The 19,208-nt window shown below is 37.8% G+C and overlaps 1 protein-coding gene across 1 annotated transcript; it reads left to right on the top strand.

Moving 5' to 3' along the window:
- Positions 1-8,724: 8,724 nt before the first annotated feature.
- LOC113526324 (cytochrome c oxidase subunit 5A, mitochondrial) lies at positions 8,725-17,015 on the top strand. The gene is made up of 5 exons (XM_026913265.3): positions 8,725-8,885; positions 11,174-11,290; positions 13,254-13,375; positions 14,401-14,518; positions 16,886-17,015. Exons 1-4 carry the CDS (start codon positions 8,813-8,815, stop codon positions 14,512-14,514), a joined length of 426 nt encoding a protein of 141 aa, XP_026769066.1. The 5' UTR covers positions 8,725-8,812; the 3' UTR covers positions 14,515-14,518; positions 16,886-17,015.
- The last annotated feature ends 2,193 nt before the right edge of the window (positions 17,016-19,208 follow it).

The raw sequence follows: 19,208 nt of genomic DNA on the forward strand, positions 1-19,208 counted from the left end.
TATTATTTTGTGTAGGCTATATGGAGAAGGAGAAAAAAAAATCACAAAGCACCACAGAATACCTTTTCACTGCCGCCATCTTGTGGTGAAGAGACTGAACGTGAGCATTCATAAGTATGAGTGTATATTTTACTCACTATATATTTAGAATAATCAGTGTAGGAATCTATCCGTTCTCTGTACCGCTTATCCTACACAGGTTTGCGGGGGAGCCTGGAGCCTATCCCAGGGGACTCAGGGCACACCCTGGGCAGGGTGCCAGCCCATCGCAGGGCACAATCACACACTACAATTTGGAAATGCCAATCAGCCTACAGCGCATGGGGGCGGAAACTGGAATACCCGGAGGACACCTCCGAAGCACAGGGAGAGCATGCAAGCTCCATGCGAGCAGGGTGGAGGTGGGATTTGAACCCCCAACCCTGGAGGGAGCAAGGCAACAGTGCTAACCACTAAGCCACCACGCTCCCCTCAATATAGGAATAATAAATAAATTAAATAATACACAGAAACTCTTCATAATATATACAACCAAGTCCATAAATATTTGGACATTGAAAAAGTTTTAGTTATTTTAGCTGTCAACCACAGTATACAGGAATTGTTCCAGAACTGTACAGGCTTTTTTTTTATTAAAATGATCTCTAAAAATATTCTCAAAAATATTCCTGCCGCCAAGAAAATGCATCGTTTGCTCTGTCAGAACATGTAAACGTCAAAAAAAGCTACTTTAAAGTGTATCATTTATAGTGGCTATTGGTACTGTTCTACTATAGTGAACGTCAAATATTCATGCAACATTTTGGACTGAAATTGCAGCACAGTAACAACAGCAGATAATAGCAAGTAGCTTAGCAACAAGCTAGCTAGCAGACAATAGCGAGTACTGGTAGCAACAAGCTACCCGGCTAACGTTATTGATAACTCTAATGTTGATGATTACCTTCTTGAAACAGTGATTAGTATGGTCAGTGTTATAGACTAAACCAAGTACTGTGTCTCTTTATTAATTGATCTAAAGCCAGTACTGCTGTAAACTAATTTAAAAGTAAAAAAGGAGAACTTCATACTGTTTACAGTGTGCATGGCCATGTTGATTTTACGTTACTTTGTAAACTGTGAAGGAACTGGTAGTTGCGTAGACTACCCAAGTTGATGAGTTGAAATTTCAAGTTGAGGGTGCATTTTTGGTGGCTTTTACCAGTAGTAGGTGAATTACAAGTTGCAACTTTGTCTCAAATGCAGCATTACTCTGGTTAAAGCTTCCCTGGACTGTTGACTTTGACACAAATACACACACAGATATCTATATTAAAAATTACACATAACACATATGCACAAGGTTAAATAGCTGATCCAATGAGACGAGGGATTGCCTATTATTGTGGTGACCCAGAAAAATCCTAGTACTTTATAAACTCAAAACTCAGCGCAGATTAAATAAAGGCAACCATTTACCATATAAAGAATTTTCCAAGGCCACCACACATTTTCTTATGTTCTTATTTTGCTTTTATTGAGGTACATTACTTTTTTGCTATTGTATCCATACTCTTACATCTGAGTGCAAAATAATTAAATATTTTTCTTTATTTTTTTAACAATAGTTTCACACAACTATCTAAAAAAATGCACATTCACAAACACTGGCCAAAAAACCCTTTTGCATAAGTCAGCACACAATAAACAAGTCACAGACATCTACGTAAGTCCATGGAAATCTCACCAATGTAAATTTTCTCTTTGAAGAAGAAAACAAACTTGGTATCCAGTCAAAAATGTGCTCAAATAAAAGTAAAACTAAATTAAAAATAAAAAAAAGTCTATGTAATGTTTTCATGTGAAAAGTAACTTTTATTACTTAAACTGATCTAAAACTGATAGAAGTGAAGTGAAGAATTTGTGCTCTGCATTAAACCCATCCAAGTGCACACACACAGTAGTGAACCCACACACACCGTGAACACACACCCGGAGCAGTGGGCAGCCTTTTTTTTTTTTTTGCTGCGGTTAGCAGTTGATTTTCATTTTAAAGCAACTGTGCCAGTTTGCCTGAAACCATCATCCAATCTCTGTAAGTTTGCAGGTTGTATGTATGACTAACTCTGTGTAGTTTGCTCATGAATTAATCAAACATAAAATATCCTGTAAAATAACCAATATTTAATATTAGCTAAAATTTGACTTGTTGTCTAGGGAAATTATGTTACAGCTACTGGAATCAATGTTAGTCTAACTTGGAATTAGCAAAGACACGGGGCTAACATAGTTAAATATGGCAAGTTAATGTTAGCAATTTAGTGAAACTTACTTCAACATGCTTTTTTAAATGAGAAGAAGTTCATGCCTTCAAGGGAGGCAAAAGAGACGTCTCATTTTGCCTTTTTGAGGCATACTATATGTTGTATTAATATATTTCTGTAAAGCTGCTTTGTGACAATGTCCATTGTTAAAAGCTCTATACAAATAAAATTGAATCATATTGAATTGTAGATGGAACTCTAGGTTAGAATTACTGCAATACAGAAATCACACACACGTATGGAAAAATGTTTTTTTTTTCCCTCATCCAGTTTTATCAGGGGTGGAAAATACTTGAGTAATTGGCATATTTATACTTTACTTGAGTAATATTAAAATCTTCGTACTCTTACTTAAAATTCATTTCAGTTTAGCATCCAATCGAATTCATTAATGTGAAAAAAAAAAAACTATTGTGCCAACTTGTAATCTGTAGTGACCTTCTCTCACAGTGTAGTTAGCTCTATAGCTATCTGTGTGCGTCTGAATATGGAAGCCACCGTACAGCAGTGTTGAACTTCAGTTCAATACCTTTGTTTAAATAAGCAAAGACTCATTTACTATATCCTTCCTGACAGCTTGAACCAATGTGAAACCATTTTCCCCTGACCACTTATTAAGTATTTTAGCCTGCAGACCCTCCACACACAGGATGTTTTTGTTTTTTTGCACCATTCTGTGTAAACCTTGGAGACTTATGTCTGAAAATCCCAGAAACTCTGGACCTGTATCTGCAATATTTTTTGCATTGTGCTGCTGCCAGATGATTAGTTGATCAGATAACTGCATGAACGTGCAGGTGTACAGGTGTTCCTAATAAAGTGGATGGTGAGTGTATTTACTAAGCATGAACTGGATGTTCAAAACCACTACACAAAATTACAGGTCTGTCACAGAAAACCTGAGCAAAGCTTGGATTTATGTGTACACTCTGATAAGGTTAGTTTACTCAAAGCATTTTAAGAAAGTGATTCCCGTAAAAGAATTACGTTTTAAAGCTCAGGTTTACAAGGCTTTATAGTACAGTTAGTTTCCGACGGTGCAATATGATTAGTTAAAATGAGTTCTAGCCGTGCTATTATATAATAATAATGCTTTTTTTGACATTAAATGTACCTGGTCATGTAAGCATGGAAACTTGCTTGTTTATGTTTATAGCCCATATTATGTGTCATCACAACTAAATCGCAGGTTTATTCAATCCAAACTGTACTGTAGATGACTTGCAAAATACCCCAAACCACAGTGACGGACACAGTGAGAAATATTTAAAGAAGCTGCCAGAACATGATTTGCATTAGTTTGCATTATGTTGCAGGATGTTCCCTGGTGGATTAGTGGCTAGCAAAAAAAACATAATTCTTTTAAGTGAATCACTTGGTTAAAATGGTTTGAATTAACTAACCTTATCTAAGTGTACAGATAAATCCAAGCTCCACTTAGGTGACCTGTGACAGACCTGTAACTTTGTGTAGTGGTTTTTGAATATCCAATTCATGTTCATACTTAGTAAATACAGTCGCCATCCACTTTATTATAAACAGCTATAAGCCTGCACATTCATGCAGATATCTATTTAACCAATCATGTGGCAGAAGCACAATGCAAAATTCATGCAGATACAGGTCAAGAGGTCATTTCAGTTAATGTTCACTTCAAACATCAGCATGAAGAAAAAGTGTGAGCTTTGTGACTTTAACCATGGCATGGCTGTTGGTGCCAGGAGGGCTGGTTTGAGTATTTCAGAAACTGTTGATCTGCTTCCAGGAAAGATATAGTGACTCAAATAATCACTCTTTACAACCGTGGTGAGCAGAAAAGCATCTCAGCCTACACAAAACATCAAACCTTGAGGTGGATGGGCTACAACAGCAGAAGACGCACACTGAGTTCCACTCCTGGGTCAGATCTGGGTCCGAAAAATTGGGACTGGAACTGGAAGTTCTTGCATTGAATAATATTGGCAATTCAATGCAAAAGATTTCAGGAAAAAGGCAAAAAAAAAAACAAAGAGTCACAAAAGAGTCCCCCAATTTCCCAAATTATATTGTTGACAACAACTGGAGTGAGAAGTCTTTAAAATATTTACATGTCACAGTCAAGTATTCAAGATAGTCAGGATTTTTGTTCCTTGCTGGACACGTTGCTAGCATGTGGCGCTCTCAACGCTGCAGCCCAGGTTCGATTCCTCGTCAGGGAAGCAACCCCAGCCACTAGACGGTTGTATGAGCCAATGCACTCTCAGCAGTGCAATCTCAGTGCCAGTCCCAAGCCTGGAAAAGGAAGGGCATCCGGCGTAAAACTTGTGCCAGAATCAAAATATGTGGAATGGGAGCATCTGAAAGAGGGAAGAAAAATGTCGCAGAATTTTGTGACTCTTTGTTTGGTAAGGACACACTAATCTGCCTTTCTCCTGAAATCTTTTGCACCTGCATGCCATTGCATCAAATTGTCCATATTTTTCTTTGTCCCAATCTTTTCTTACCCAGATCTACAATTCATTGATTTACAGACAAATACCTCTTTAAGAACCAGTGGAGACAAGGCCCCAAAAATGATAGAGATGTGTAGTTATTATATAGTAGTATGTAAACATCATTCCCAAAACTGGAAACACTACATCTTCTAAAAAGGCAAATACTGCTTCCCTACAGATCCTGCCATCCTGTGATGCAACTGATGACTATGAACAAGCCATCTCCTTAATCTACAATTACTGAGTTACTCCTACAGATAAAGTTATACTGATTCAAACGATAACTAGTACATTGCTATTGCTAGCCATTAACGTACATCCAATATAAGTGAGACTAGATTTCTAGATTATAAGCCCTCTTGAGTACTAGCAATTATTCTAAGCTTTGTGGTTAGATGTGAACTCTCTTTTGTATTATGTATTATCTCATTTGTAAACAGATTTGAATAAAAGCCTTTTTTCCTAGCAACTGAATGTAAATGTAAGGAAAACGTGAAACTTGAGCTATATAAGTGAGACACCTGCAAAAAAAAAGATTTACACAGCTGAGAAACACCACTGCAGAAATGAAAGCATCTGTTTTCCTTTTGGCATTCCTTTGTGGCATTACTGTAGCACTGAGGAGAGAATACATTTACTTTTCTACAACAATGACCTGGACTGATGCTCACAAGTACTGCACACAAAATTATGGAGGTCTGGCTACCATCACAACTGATGAGGAAAACCAGAAGCTTAAAATGGGTAAAGAAAACTTCACTCTAGGCTGGATTGGGCTATATAGAAGCCCAGTAAATTCAGACAATTGGCTCTGGTCTAATAGACTGCCAAATTTGTTCTTTAGGTGGTGCAACACGCAGCCAAATAATTATTACGGAGTCCAGAACTGTGTGTCTATGGTCCCATGTGGCTGGAATGATTTAGAGTGTGAGAGAAGTCAACCTTTCTATTGTAATAGTGGCTTGGATATCTTGGTTAAAGAGAAAAAGACATGGGAGGGGGCTCTTGACTATTGTAGGACTCTTTACACTGGCTTGGCCTCTATGTCACAACTACACCAGCCTGAAAGTGATACCGAGCAGATCCAAGCTTCTAGCGTGTGGACCGGCCTGCATTTCATCAATGGAAATTGGTTCTGGGTGAGTGGGGAGCTGCTGGGGATACCAGAATCACTGCCAGCATGTCCAGCACAAGCCTACAGCTGTGGAGCTTACAACTTCAAGACTAATGTCTGGGAGAACAAACACTGCAATGAGAAGCTTAATTTCATTTGCTATTGAGGTAAAGTAATAGATATACAGGTCAATAAATGCAGGTCCTAAATCCAAGTATAAATATTAATGACATAATTTGTTGGTGTGACTTTCTATCTTATTTAATCATATCTAAGAGATAACTGTTTTGTCATTCTCTGAACAGCTGGCTTTCCGTGAGTGGGACAGTGCACTTCAAGAATATGTGCATGACAAGATACTCTTCATCCATAGCTAGATATATATGCTGCTTGGCTCACTTTATTTCTGTTCAACTATTTTAAATCCCAACTTTATGCACTGATTAAACAAAAATTTCTGCTGCCTCAAAAACTGATTAGAGCTGGTGTTAGTTAAGTGCTTTTTCTCTTGGATGCAAGACATAAGATACTGTGTAATGGCTTGGCATTTTGGTGAAGGATAGTATAAAGAATAACATACAAATACAAATGCTGCTTAAAATACCAAGTTATGGTCATTTTAGAGCTTACTAACATGTAGGTCAGTACTTTCTGAATAAGTAAGTAAATTAAATAAATTTAAAAAACAAATAAATAAACAAATAAAGTGTGTGGTGTCCTGTGTTGAACTGGTGTCCCATTCAGAGTGTGTCCCTGCCTCCCAGGACCCGGATCCATCATGACCAGGACCAGGACAAAGCGGTCACTGAGGGTGAATGAATTAACATAATATACGGTTGGTGAAAATAAGAATGTAAGAATTAACAAATCACCCAAGGAACAAACACTTCCCCTCACTACCTGTAATAAATGTTTTGTGGTCTGAATGGCTCTGAATGCGGTCTGAGTGCTCACTATGGCTGACTTCTAGGAAACGTGAATTTACCCCAAAACTGACAAAAAACAATGTTTGACCAAAATTGAGATTTTCTCTTAATAAAATATTTTAACATCTCTAGTAATGGAAATATAAATACAGTATATTTAACCAAAATGATGTGGATGTTTTTTTATTGAGGCTACTTTCTAATCTTGCCTTGCCATCTGCCTGCAAAGATCAGGTTGGGTAAGGAGTCAGTTTAAATAAATGCACCGGTAAAAATAGTCAGTTTACCTATAGATGTCTAAAAACTAGCTTTTCTCATGATGTTAAAATAACCTAATAAAAAGACATTAATAACAAGAACTTCAGGCAACCGAACAGAACTGACTGAATGAATCAGCGATTTTTTCCCCATTGGTGTTAGCATGAACAGATGAAGATGCAATGATGAGGCTTATGTTTAAAATGCTGCGGGTGACTTTTACCTCAGGGGATGAGTCTGTTGTGGATGAAGTTGATAATCAAAGTAATAACTCATTTCCCATTGCAAATGAATTTACAATTTGGTCATTTTAACAATAATGTTTACCCACAAGTAGATTAGATTAATAAATGTAGAGGTAGCTGGGGTATCTTTCAGTGGAATTGGAATGAAACCTTTAAATGCAATTTTCTCTGTGCTAGAACTTTACTTGTCTTTAAGATACATGTCAATAGAAACATATTACAGTTCAGGAAAACACATAGTTGTCAGAACTATAGTAAAAATGTTAAAAGTTGATCATGTGAAGGGTTGTCCCAGGCCACCACACATCGAATAGCTGGTGTCCTAGACTGATTCAGGAAATTTACAGAGGCAAACAGATATAAATGTATGAGCTAGTGGGTGCTATGTGAGGTTGCGATAAAAATACACGAAATCTAAATGAGAGTGCTTACTTGCCGCAAAGCTAATCAATTTCCTTTAAAATTTAATCTAAATATAATACTGAGTGGTATGGTGGTGTAGCAACCGTACCACCCAACATTATATTTAGTAAGATTCAATTCCACGTGTCCGCGTGGGTTTCCTCCGGGTTCTGCGGTTTCCTCCACCTCCCAAAAACATGCAGGTACTGGCTATCAGCTGGCTATGAGAAATTGCCCACAGGTGTTAATGAGTGTGTGAATGCATGTGTGGATGGTGCTGTGTGATTGACTGGCATCCCATTCAGTGTGTATTCCCGCCTCACCCCAGTGTTCCCAGGATATGCTCTGGATCCTGAGCAGGATAAATCGCTTACTGATGATGAATGAATGAAAGAATGAAAAATAAATACAAAATGTTTCTTATTTGGACTTTTTTTAGGTAAATCCATAACTATATCATACGTAAGCGAGAACAGGAACTAACTTGCCTCTTGGATGTTCTACAACATTAAACTATACTACTATATTACTATACATATAACTAACTATATTAACTATAAACCATTAAAATATGCAATGTGACGCTCATTAATAAATCAAACATCACACCCCCTGTGTGCATTATTTATTTATTTATTTATTTTTAATATATATTTTAGATTGAATTCTTTGTGTAAATGGTTCAGCTGTTTTTATTTTATTGTTTATCGAACTTTTTTTCCTCTTATACAAGAGAATGCAGAAATCATTCCGTTCATTCGTGCATAATAAATGATATGATTGATGTTAGTGGGGGGCCCCTGAGTAAGATATCGCTTAGGGCCCTCGACTGTTCAAAGCTGTTGTTGTTTTTCCACCCGCTTCCGCATCTTCAAAAAAGATGGCCACAGATTTGACGTGAAACCGGCGAATCTGGCAACCTCAGCTCCATCACCGCGGCTCGCTCTGTCTCTGCCTCCACGTGCCTGCCATTCCTGAGTGCGCATTACGCACGCGCCGCATTTCTACACGCATGCGCACACCACAGTGTCTTCCCCTTCCCTTATCCTGTGTGTGCGAGTAGTTAACCTTTTGGCAGGCGAACATCATCATGTTTTCTGCCGTTATTCGTGTTTCTGCAGCCGGCATCAGGAGTTTAGCACGAACAGGTCCTCAGTGTACGGGTAAGTGTGTGATTTCTTTTAAAAAAAGAAATCTAAATACATATATTTATTTCAGTTGTTCTTAGCTGCTCTCTGGTGCTGCTTGGATTCTAGAGAAGCTACATTTTAGCCGGTCAGTAAAATGGACTTTAAGTGGTTTAGGCAAAGTTTTCAAAACTGTCTCTGTCCATAAAACAGGCTTGGTGTAAAATAAACATAATAACAAGTTATGTTTTGTCGAAAAATAACGTCGTTGTCCCTTAACATTCACTAGTTAGCATGTTAGCTAATAGAGTTCATGCCCTTGTGATGACCGAGCAATCATAAACCACAGCAAGTTCCTCTCAGCTATTATTTACACATCATAATGTACATATGATGTCTATAATCTAATATAACCTCTTCATTTATAATGAAAGAGCACTCTTCAGCCAGTATGAAGTTTATGGATTTTGTACTTGTGATGTCCACTTCCTCATTTTAAAAGTCATTAATTTAATATCAGTGATATCTGGTACACTTTACTGTCTCTGAGCTAGCTTTCTCATTTGCACCAATCATCTGACAATAACTGAGGCTTTTTGTACTTTACAAGTTATTCTTGAATAAAGTTGTTACATAAAGGTGAAGTTTTTTATCATAGTCTGAACATATCACAGTTTCATGGATTAATCAACTTTTTAAAAACACACAAGCTGGTGGTGAAAATGAAAGGGAACCTCATTAGAAAATCTTCCTACGAAAGTGTCTTTGCGTGTCCTTGTGTGTGTATAGTGAACAAAAGGAAACCAAAAGAAAACCTTTTCCAGAAACTTGTTTATCTTGTTTATCAAGATGGGGATGAATGGATTCATTCGTATGTGCGTTTATACAAGAAATATGGTATTCATGATTAAATTTGGGGAAACAAAACGTTCGTATCCTACTCGTGCTCCTGATTGTGTGTATATTTGTGCATAAGAAGTGATGTAACTAATGTAAACCTTGACTTGATTCGACTTCAGATCATAACATTAGCGTGGATTACTGCACTTTTATATATGGAATCTACTGTCGACTTTAAATTGTTTATTTTTGTTACGTTTACAGCGTTTATCAGACACCTTATCCAGAGCGATTTATAGAAGTGCTTTTGGCGTCTCTATCAAAAACACCTTCTCATGTTAGTTCATTATGACAGCGACTAAGAGTAACATCGCGAGCATTTTGTAAAAAACAGTCATTTTATATTAATTATAGAATATAAAAAAATAAAGAAAGCGAGCAAACACAATCCCATAAATTATGACAAATAAATTAAGACAAATAAATGATTTGTTTAAGGCTTGCACCTAGCTATAAGATGAAAACCTCCAATGATGGAAGATTTAGTGCTCGCTCTTTTAATTATTTATATTATACATGATTCAATATTTTTACTGACATAGAAATGAGTTAAGATAACTTCCACTTCTGTTTCAGTCTTTACCCTCAGCATTCATTTCGTGCTCCCAGCTGTCTGTGTACTTGAACTTTTATGGGGTTTTGTGGATGTCACTAAATGAAAATGATCTGTGTCGGGAACATGCTTTGAACTTGACAGGTGATCATGATACGCACACAAATATAAAGAAAATCAGTGTTTCTGAAACTTTCTTAAATCTGGCAGGAAATTTGGGAAGTTTGATTTGGCTTACGCAAACATTTACGCACATCTTTCCTAAAAAATGATAAATGAGTCTGATTGTCAGTATTTATCATGTTGTAGTTGTTATAAGCTGAAAGAGAGAGTGGTTGAGAGGAAAAGGCAGGATGTTCTGTGTGTTTGATAGCTTTTGCGTATGATAAGTGGCAGCAGAGGTACAAGTCTAACATGTTTATAACAGTAGCAGATTAAACACAGCTGAAAGGGTTTTCAGCGTAGACGCGTCCCTGTGCCGAGAAATGAAGATTGCTGTAGTATAATTGAGGGCGAGACACAGAGGAAGGGGGTTGTGAAATTTTTGAAGGGTCGCAGCCGGATATAAAAGAAATGCGAAGGACCTTGATCAGTTAAAAAAAAAAAATTAAAAAAATGAACATGTAGGTGAAAATGCATTTTAGTCATTATTTTGAAAAAGTCATCAGTGACTTCAAACTTCAAAAGTCATCAACCTTTTGATCATACAACATGGTGAAACCCTGAACAACCTTACTTTAGAGTCCAGTTCTGTTAAAGATCATGTGACAGTCCTATAGCAGGTCCTCTTTCATATTTATTATAATGCATCCTAACAGGTGAATGCTGTGTGTGTATTTATTTATTTATTTTTATTATTATTTCCCTCCAGCTCCCTTGGCCTCCCGATGCTACTCTCATGCCAAAGCAGAGACAGATGAGGAGTTTGACGCTCGCTGGGTCACTTACTTTAGCAAGCCCAACCTTGATGACTGGGAACTTAGAAAAGGTAAAATGTAAAGTGTATTCCAGATCATTTACTGGCATAAATCAACTCTGATGGGTTAAATGAATTAAATAAAGCCAGTCTGTTTGCATCAGTCCTGTAAACCAGCATCATGTCATGTACACCACTACATTTTCTTTTACTCTCATCTCATTTTGTACTGGCTGTAAAGTAAAAGCAGATGATGGGAGACAGAGAGACCATTCTGAATTGGGACTATTGGGACTTTTTTATTATTTTTTTTTTTCTAGTCTGAAAACGAAAATATTCTGCTTAATATTGAGTAGTGGGATTGGACTGCTTTATTCTTGTACCGAGGTAAAGAAGAAAATCAAAGCGTTGTTGAGAAAACCATTGTAGATGATCGCTGGATTGCTTTTGCAGCACTGCTTATTACACTTACACTCACCATGCACTTTAATAGGAACACCTGCTCATTTATGCAGTTATCCAGTCAGCCAATCATGTGGCAGCAGAACAGTGAATAAAATCATGTAGATGATTAGTTAATGTTCACATTGAACATTAGATTGAAGAAAAAGTGTGATCTCTGTGACTTTAACTCTGTAAATCTGTGACAGGAGTGTAACGTTATGTGGTCTTCTGTCGTTATAGCCCATCCACCTCACGGTTCAATGTTTTGTGCATGCTGAGATGCTTTTCTGCTCACCACGGTTGTAAAGAATGATTATATGAGTTACTATATCTTTCCTGGCAGCTCAAACCAGTCTGGCCATTTTCCTCTGACTTCTCTTATCGACAAGGAATTTCCACACACAGAACTGTTTTTCCCTCACTGGTTTTTGTTTTGTGCACCATTCTGTGTAATACTAGAGACTGTTGTTTGTGAAAATCCCAGGAGATGAGCAGGTTATGAGATACTCAACTCAGCCAATCTGGCTCCAACAACCATGCCACAGAGATCACTAGTTTCTCCCTTTCTAATGTTTGAACTGAAGCTCTTGACCTGTATCTGTATGATTTTACGCATTGTGCTGCTGCCACATGATTGGCTGATTTAGATCAAAGCACGAATGTACAGGTGTTCCTATTAAAGCGGATGGTCAGTGTGTGTCACTGCGCTCTTGAATTCTCAAATCTGATTGGTCAGTAGGTGTTGATTAATTTTCTCTACCAGCAGCTTTGACAATAGTGCTGGCTGTAACACAAATCATAGTTTTACACTAATGCACTCGTTCTAATATGTTATTATTTCTATAGTAACAACTAACTTATAAGGACTTGTATGGCCAGTACGTTTTTCTTTTTTAAAAAGTGGTGTAATTGTTATGAAGTTTTCTGTAAAGTCTTCCTTTTTAAAAAAGAAAGACGTATTGACCGTACACGTTCCTATAACTTAGTGGTTACTATAGTAATAATAATGTATTAGAACGAGTCTCCGGTGTGAAAGGTTGTAACGGTTAATAAGTTTTCCACCACGGCAAAGTCTTCAGGACAGAAGACTCTGTGCTTTTGGGTTTCTTGCTCTTTTCTATAACAAGATGCATTAACTTCAAGAGAGAAAAAAATAGAGGCTGGTAAGGGACAGATTGTAGCTGCTATAAAGTAAGTAATAACAGGACCTAAGTTGTCTCACGGATGTTCCACAACATTAACTGTAAATGGTTAAAAAGACTGATTGTTCATTGACTAATTGCTGTGGTATAAGTGGAGTAAAACATGATAGGCATGCTGTTAGAACAAAATATCCACAATGGCGTGGTGTGATATGGTCTGATGCAATGTTTAGTTAAGACATTGCTCAATCACTTTGTAAAAGCAAGTATTTACTAGCTATTCAAAAAATAATTAGCCTATCAACAATTCAATCCATTACACCATTATCCACAATTCTTTAATTGTACCCATGCGTTATGTATGCATTTTCAAAATTGTGTAAAATTATGCCTTTTAAAGCCTTTTGCGCCTTTTTTTTCTCTCTCTCTTTGAAACAATTCATCTTTAGGTGTGAACACTCTGATCGGCTATGACCTGGTCCCTGAACCTAAGATCCTCGACTCTGCACTGAGAGCCTGCAGAAGGCTGAATGACTTGGCCAGTGCAGTCCGCATTTTAGAGGCAGTAAAGGTGGGTTTGTGAATCTCTTATTGATGTGATACAATGGACAAGATACAAGCCATAAATTACTACAGTGGGTGGAGAATGTAACATCACAGCTGTTCAGATGTCGAGAGGTGCAGGTGAAGGCAGCAAGAGAAATCTTCCACAGTTGACAAAAAAAGTTTCTTGTTAAACTTTTCACTGCTCTCTGTATTTAGCTAGTTTGTTGAGCTATTGTAAGGTTTGTTTAGAATCAGCGGAGGTATAGCATATCTTGTATACTATTGTAAATCAGTCAAGCGCTTCAGCAGGTTGTCACTCAGTTTTGTGTACGTCGACATTCAGAATCAAATCACAGCTTTCATGATGACTTTGTCTGGTGGGAGATCCATAATAGTATAGACAGCCTTCTTGCAGAAATCATTAGATCCACGATTGCTTTGAATGCTTGTAGCCACCAAACATTTTATATTTTATAGGAGCAGGTGCATCCTATGTTGCAAACACAATTTCCAAGATGATAATGCACCTATTCATACTGCGAAAATTATTCAAGAGTGGTTAATGAACACCAGGATGAAGTCAAGCACCTTCCGTGACCTCCCCAGTCACCAAATTTAAACATTATTGAACGTTTATGGGGAGTTCTTGAGCACAGAATGCGAAACAGTCAATCTGTTTTATCTTTGAAAGAACTGGAAGATTTTCTTTTTGAAGATTGGCTTAGCATCCTACCACAAACCACTCAGGACTTAATTGACAGCATTCAGAGAAGAATTAAAGCTGTTCTGAAGGCACTCCTTATTAGGTCTTTGATATTAATATACTGTTAAAGCTTTGTCGTATTTTGTCCAGCCGCAGTATATTGGGACGTTAGTATTTACAAGAACTGTTATAGTACTTTAGTACATTGAGGGCAGATTGTGATTAAGATCTGAGTAATACAGTGTTCATATGTATTGGATGGAAATACACTTTGAGCTTTATATATTCCAAAGCATATGTTTTTCTGTCTCCCCACTCACAACTTGTCATATTAATCATCTTCTCAGGATAAGTCTGGACCACATAAAGAGATCTATCCATATGTGATTCAAGAGCTTCGCCCCACCCTTGTGGAGCTGGGCATCTCAACCCCAGAGGAACTGGGCATCGATAAAGCTTAACCAGGTGCATTATGAAGTGTCATTAGAGAGTTGTTTTGTCTTGTCTTTTGAACACTGTTGCCTGAATACAACTGCATTTTTTAACCATTTGGCCTGGTCTTTAATTTTACATTTTGACACTCTCATGGAACTTTCCTCAGTGTTAGGAATAAGGTTGCAACAAATATTGGACAAATTCGACAAATTGGAAAATTCAGCACTGCTATTAAGCCTCCACAGACTCTCCTCATTGACAGCATGCTAGCTTGCTCTCTGGAGCAGCATGAACCTCAGCATTGTTTACTGAGAGCTCAGAGTTCCGACCTCCCAACCTGTGCACATTTTGTGTAGGAGCACTGCATTTTAACATCAGAGTACGCTCGTACAAGGTATCACCCAAAATACGAGCAAAAGAGTAATCCTCTTTTTTTTTTTCTTTAATTAAAAACAGCAGGTGAGCCACTCGACATATGAATCTATCATATGCCTGCTTAGCTGACATTAGATACGTATAGTTAATATTTGTTAAATACAGTGGATAGAAAAAGTCTGCATCACATTGAATCTCATGATCAAAAATAATTATCATACGGCTGTCATCAATAAAATTATTCTGATTAACACCAAATAAAAAAACAGCTGTTTCTGTAGGATTTTCTTCACATCTTTTTGACTTCTGAAGCCATGGTCTGCAAAGAGCTTATAGAGCCTGTACAGTGTCCCACTGTTGAAAGATATCGATCAGGAGAGAGGTACAAAATATTTCCAAAACATTAGATGTACCATGGAACACCGTGAAGGCCATCATCAACAAGTGGAGAAAATGGAGCACCCCTGTGACATCACCAAGAACAGGAAGTCCCTCCGAAATTTATAAAAGGACAAGACAAAAACTTACCAGGGAGGCTGCCAAGACACCTACGGCAACATTAAAGGGGCTGCAGGAATATCTGACAAGTAATGATTACTCTCTGCATGTGACAACAGTCTCTCCTATTCTTCACATGTCTGGGCTATGGAGTAGGTTGGCTAGACGGAAGCCCTTTCTCACAAAAAAAAAAATTCAAGCTCAAGTAAATCACCCCAGACTATGTGGCAAAATGTTATAGTATGAAGAGACCAGTTCCAAAAGGCATAATAATTCCATAATTCCAAAAGGTTTGTTTGGTGCAACAAAAAAAGCACACCACCAAAAGAACACCATACCCATGGTGAAGCATGGTGGTGGCAGCATCATGCTTTAAGGCTACTTTTCTTCAGCCAGAACTGAGGCTTTTATCAAGGTGGAGCGAATCATGAATAGCTACAAATACCAGTCAATTTTAGTGCAAAACCTTCAGGTGTCTGCTAGTAGGCTGAAGATGAAAAGGAATTTCCCCTTTTAACGTGACAATGACCCAAAGGATATATCCAAATCAACAAAGGAATGGCTTAACCAAAAGAAGATCAATGTTTTTGAATGGCCTAGCCAGAGCCCAGACCTGAATCCAACTAAAAATCTGTGGGGTGACCTGAAGTGGGCTGTGCACAGGAGATGCCCTTACAATTTGATGGCCCTAAAATTTTTTGCAAGAAAGAGTGAGAAAATACCAAGTCAATTTCAAAGTTGATCAAAAACCTTTGAAAGAGGAAGAGCAGCAGCAGATCAGCAGTGAAAAATGTTGCCCATGTGGAACCATTTAATCGTTTCTACATGAGAAATTTGTGATCAGGAATATATTGACAGTAGAGTGTTTTAAATGGTTTGCTGCATTTTTCCCCCACAAAAAGTCATATCAGAATGCCTACTGTTTATATATTGAGGAAAACCTCAAGGTATCAATGTATAAAATTCAGACTGAAGACCGTTCCCATTTCTCCTGAACATTGTTGTATTTGGTAATCGCAGCTAAGCTCTCGACTGTCCACAATCCACTGTCTTTCTGTGTGAAATGCGGTGATCGCAGTGGACGTTGTGTGCTACTAATTTCTGTCTGGTACTAAAGTTTTGAGCAAGTAATTGTAATATTTTAACCATGGCATTTAAGACATGTATACTGAGTTGCCAGATTATTGTACAGTGTACAGTTACTGACTGATGTGTAATTGCATACCATGTAATCCCCTCTCTAGTCCTGTCCTTTAATGGAAAATGATAACCACCATAAATGATAACAAGGCAGATATGAATGTAACGTGAAATGAATCTAACGTGGTAGTGTTTATAATTTATGGTTTGCTATGAGGTTTACACACACTACCAGGCACAAGCAGCTAATAATCTGACAACTCCATGTAGGTATTGCTTCATCTTAAGAATTCTCTGGGGCTGATCAAAAGGTGGACTGTTTAGCTGTTTGCTTCAAGTTCTGTTTTGAAATGGTTGGTAATATCTTAATTTTGTCCTCTGTAGGTCTTGTGACACGTCTGACAAGGTTGTTCACTGCACTTCAAGTCCGCCATGTTTTTTAATGTGCAGCGCTCATACAGTTCTGTCCTGTCATGTCTAATATTTTTGACCTAATAAACAGAGCAATATCTAATTGGTGTGTTCTTTTCTTAGTTCTAGTGCCCAAAAGTGCATGCAAATTATAACAAATTATACCATACTAAAGTGTGCCAATTGCATATGCCACCATGGGTTACCCACGGTGGAGTGATAATTTGACATGCTGTTTTTTAATAATAATAATAATAATAATAATAATAATAATAATAATGCATTTATTATTTAAATTACTTACAAAATACATTTTATTTATATAGTGCCTTTCATAAACCCAAGATCACTTTCAGAGCATAAAATAAACTACAAAAAAAAGTATACAAGCTAAAATATATAACAGCTGACAGTTTAAAAGAGGAGATATAGCAATTCTTATTCGAAGGACAGTGGATGCTCAACAGTTAATGGTCTGGGTTACTGATATGAAGGTTGGGGGTTCAAGCCCCTACACTGCCAAGCTGCCACTGTTGGGTCCTTGAGCAAGGTCTTTAACTCTCTCTGCTCCTGCGGTGCCGTAGCATGGCTGACCCTTAACTCTGACCCCAACTTCCTAACAAGCTGGGATATGTGAGAAAATGAATTTCACTGTGCCGTAATGTATATGTGACAAAGGCTGCTTTTTAAGAAGCAGTTCTATAAGAAGTGATTAGCAGAAAACCACAGGTATAGCAGAGAAAGGAGAAGTTATATTAGTTATGTGTGGGAAGGGAAACTGTTAGTAAATATGTGTCTTGAGTTATGATATGAATAGTTTTAAGTGAAGTAGACAAAGAGTGTTACAGAATGATGAGGCAATAATGGATCTAAATTTCTGATAAGATAGTAGGATTATTTATATTTATTATTTATATTTATTCATATTTATTATTTATTATTAAGCAACCAGACTCCAAAGGGAACCTCTGCTTTTCTGGGTCGCACTGGATATTGGGATTTTAAATCATCAGTCTTCCACAATTGTATACCAAGTTAGACAGTACTGTGTTGAAAGGATGTTCACTGAAAGCATTAGTCTTTATGAATACAGTGGCAGCTCTTAGGTACAAGTCTACTGATGAACGGGTGAGATTTGGGCATGAACTCTTTTTCTGGTATCCATGTGGGACCATCCACAACAATCTTTAGGGTATCCATGGGGGACCATCCACAACAATCTTTAGGGTATCCATGGGGGACCATCCACAATCACCTTTAAGGTATCCATGGGGGACCATCCACAACCATCTTTAGGGTATCCATGGGGGACCATCCACAACCATCTTTAGGGTATCCAAGGGTGACCATCCACAACAATCTTTAAGGTATCCATGGGTGACCATCCACAACCATCTTTAGGGTATCCATGGGGGACTATCCACAACCATCTTTAGGGTATCCATGGGGGACCATCCACAACCATCTTTAGGGTATCCATGGGGGATCAGCCACAACCATCTTTAAGGTGTCCATGGGGGACCATCCACAACCATCTTTAAGGTATCCATGGGGGACCATCCACAACCATCTTTAAGTATCCATGGGGGACCCTTCACCATAGCAGAGAGTGAGTGTGACAGACTGAGTCTGGCACCATAGTTAGTACTCTCCCATCCTGGTGGCTACAAGAGTACTCATTATAAAATCTTTACACAACACCTTCATTAACAACAATATTATGGAGAGGTTTAGACATACCTTCCCTTGTGGGCAAGTGGCCTTGGGAAAGAAAAACTGCCAAAAACAAAGTTTGGTACTTGCAAGAAAAGTGAAAATTTTGTGGCATATTTGTCATTTCTTTTTTGTTTGTTTGTTTGATTATTATCGATTACTATTATTATCATTATAACTATTTTCCTTATACATACACTTACTTACCATCCGCTTTATTAGGAATACCTGTACACCTGCTCATTTAGGCAGTTATCCAATCAGCCAATCATGTGACAGCAGTGCAGTGCATAAAATTATGCAGATACAGATCAAGAGTTTCTGTTAATCTTCACATCAAGCATCAGAATGAAGAAAAAGTGTGATCTCTGTGACCATGGCATGGATGTTTGTACCAGATGGGCTGGTTTGAGTATTTCAGAAACTGCTGATCTCTTGGGATTTTCACACACACCAGTGTATAGGTTTTACGCAGAATGGTGCGAAAAACAGACACTGAGTGAGTGACAGTTCTGTGGGTGGAAACGCCTTGTTGATAAGAGAGGTCAGAGGAGAAAGATTGGTTTGAGTTGCCAGGAATGAT

The sequence above is a fragment of the Pangasianodon hypophthalmus genome, chromosome 6 (genome assembly GCF_027358585.1).
Source record: "Pangasianodon hypophthalmus isolate fPanHyp1 chromosome 6, fPanHyp1.pri, whole genome shotgun sequence".
NCBI lineage: Eukaryota > Metazoa > Chordata > Actinopteri > Siluriformes > Pangasiidae > Pangasianodon > Pangasianodon hypophthalmus.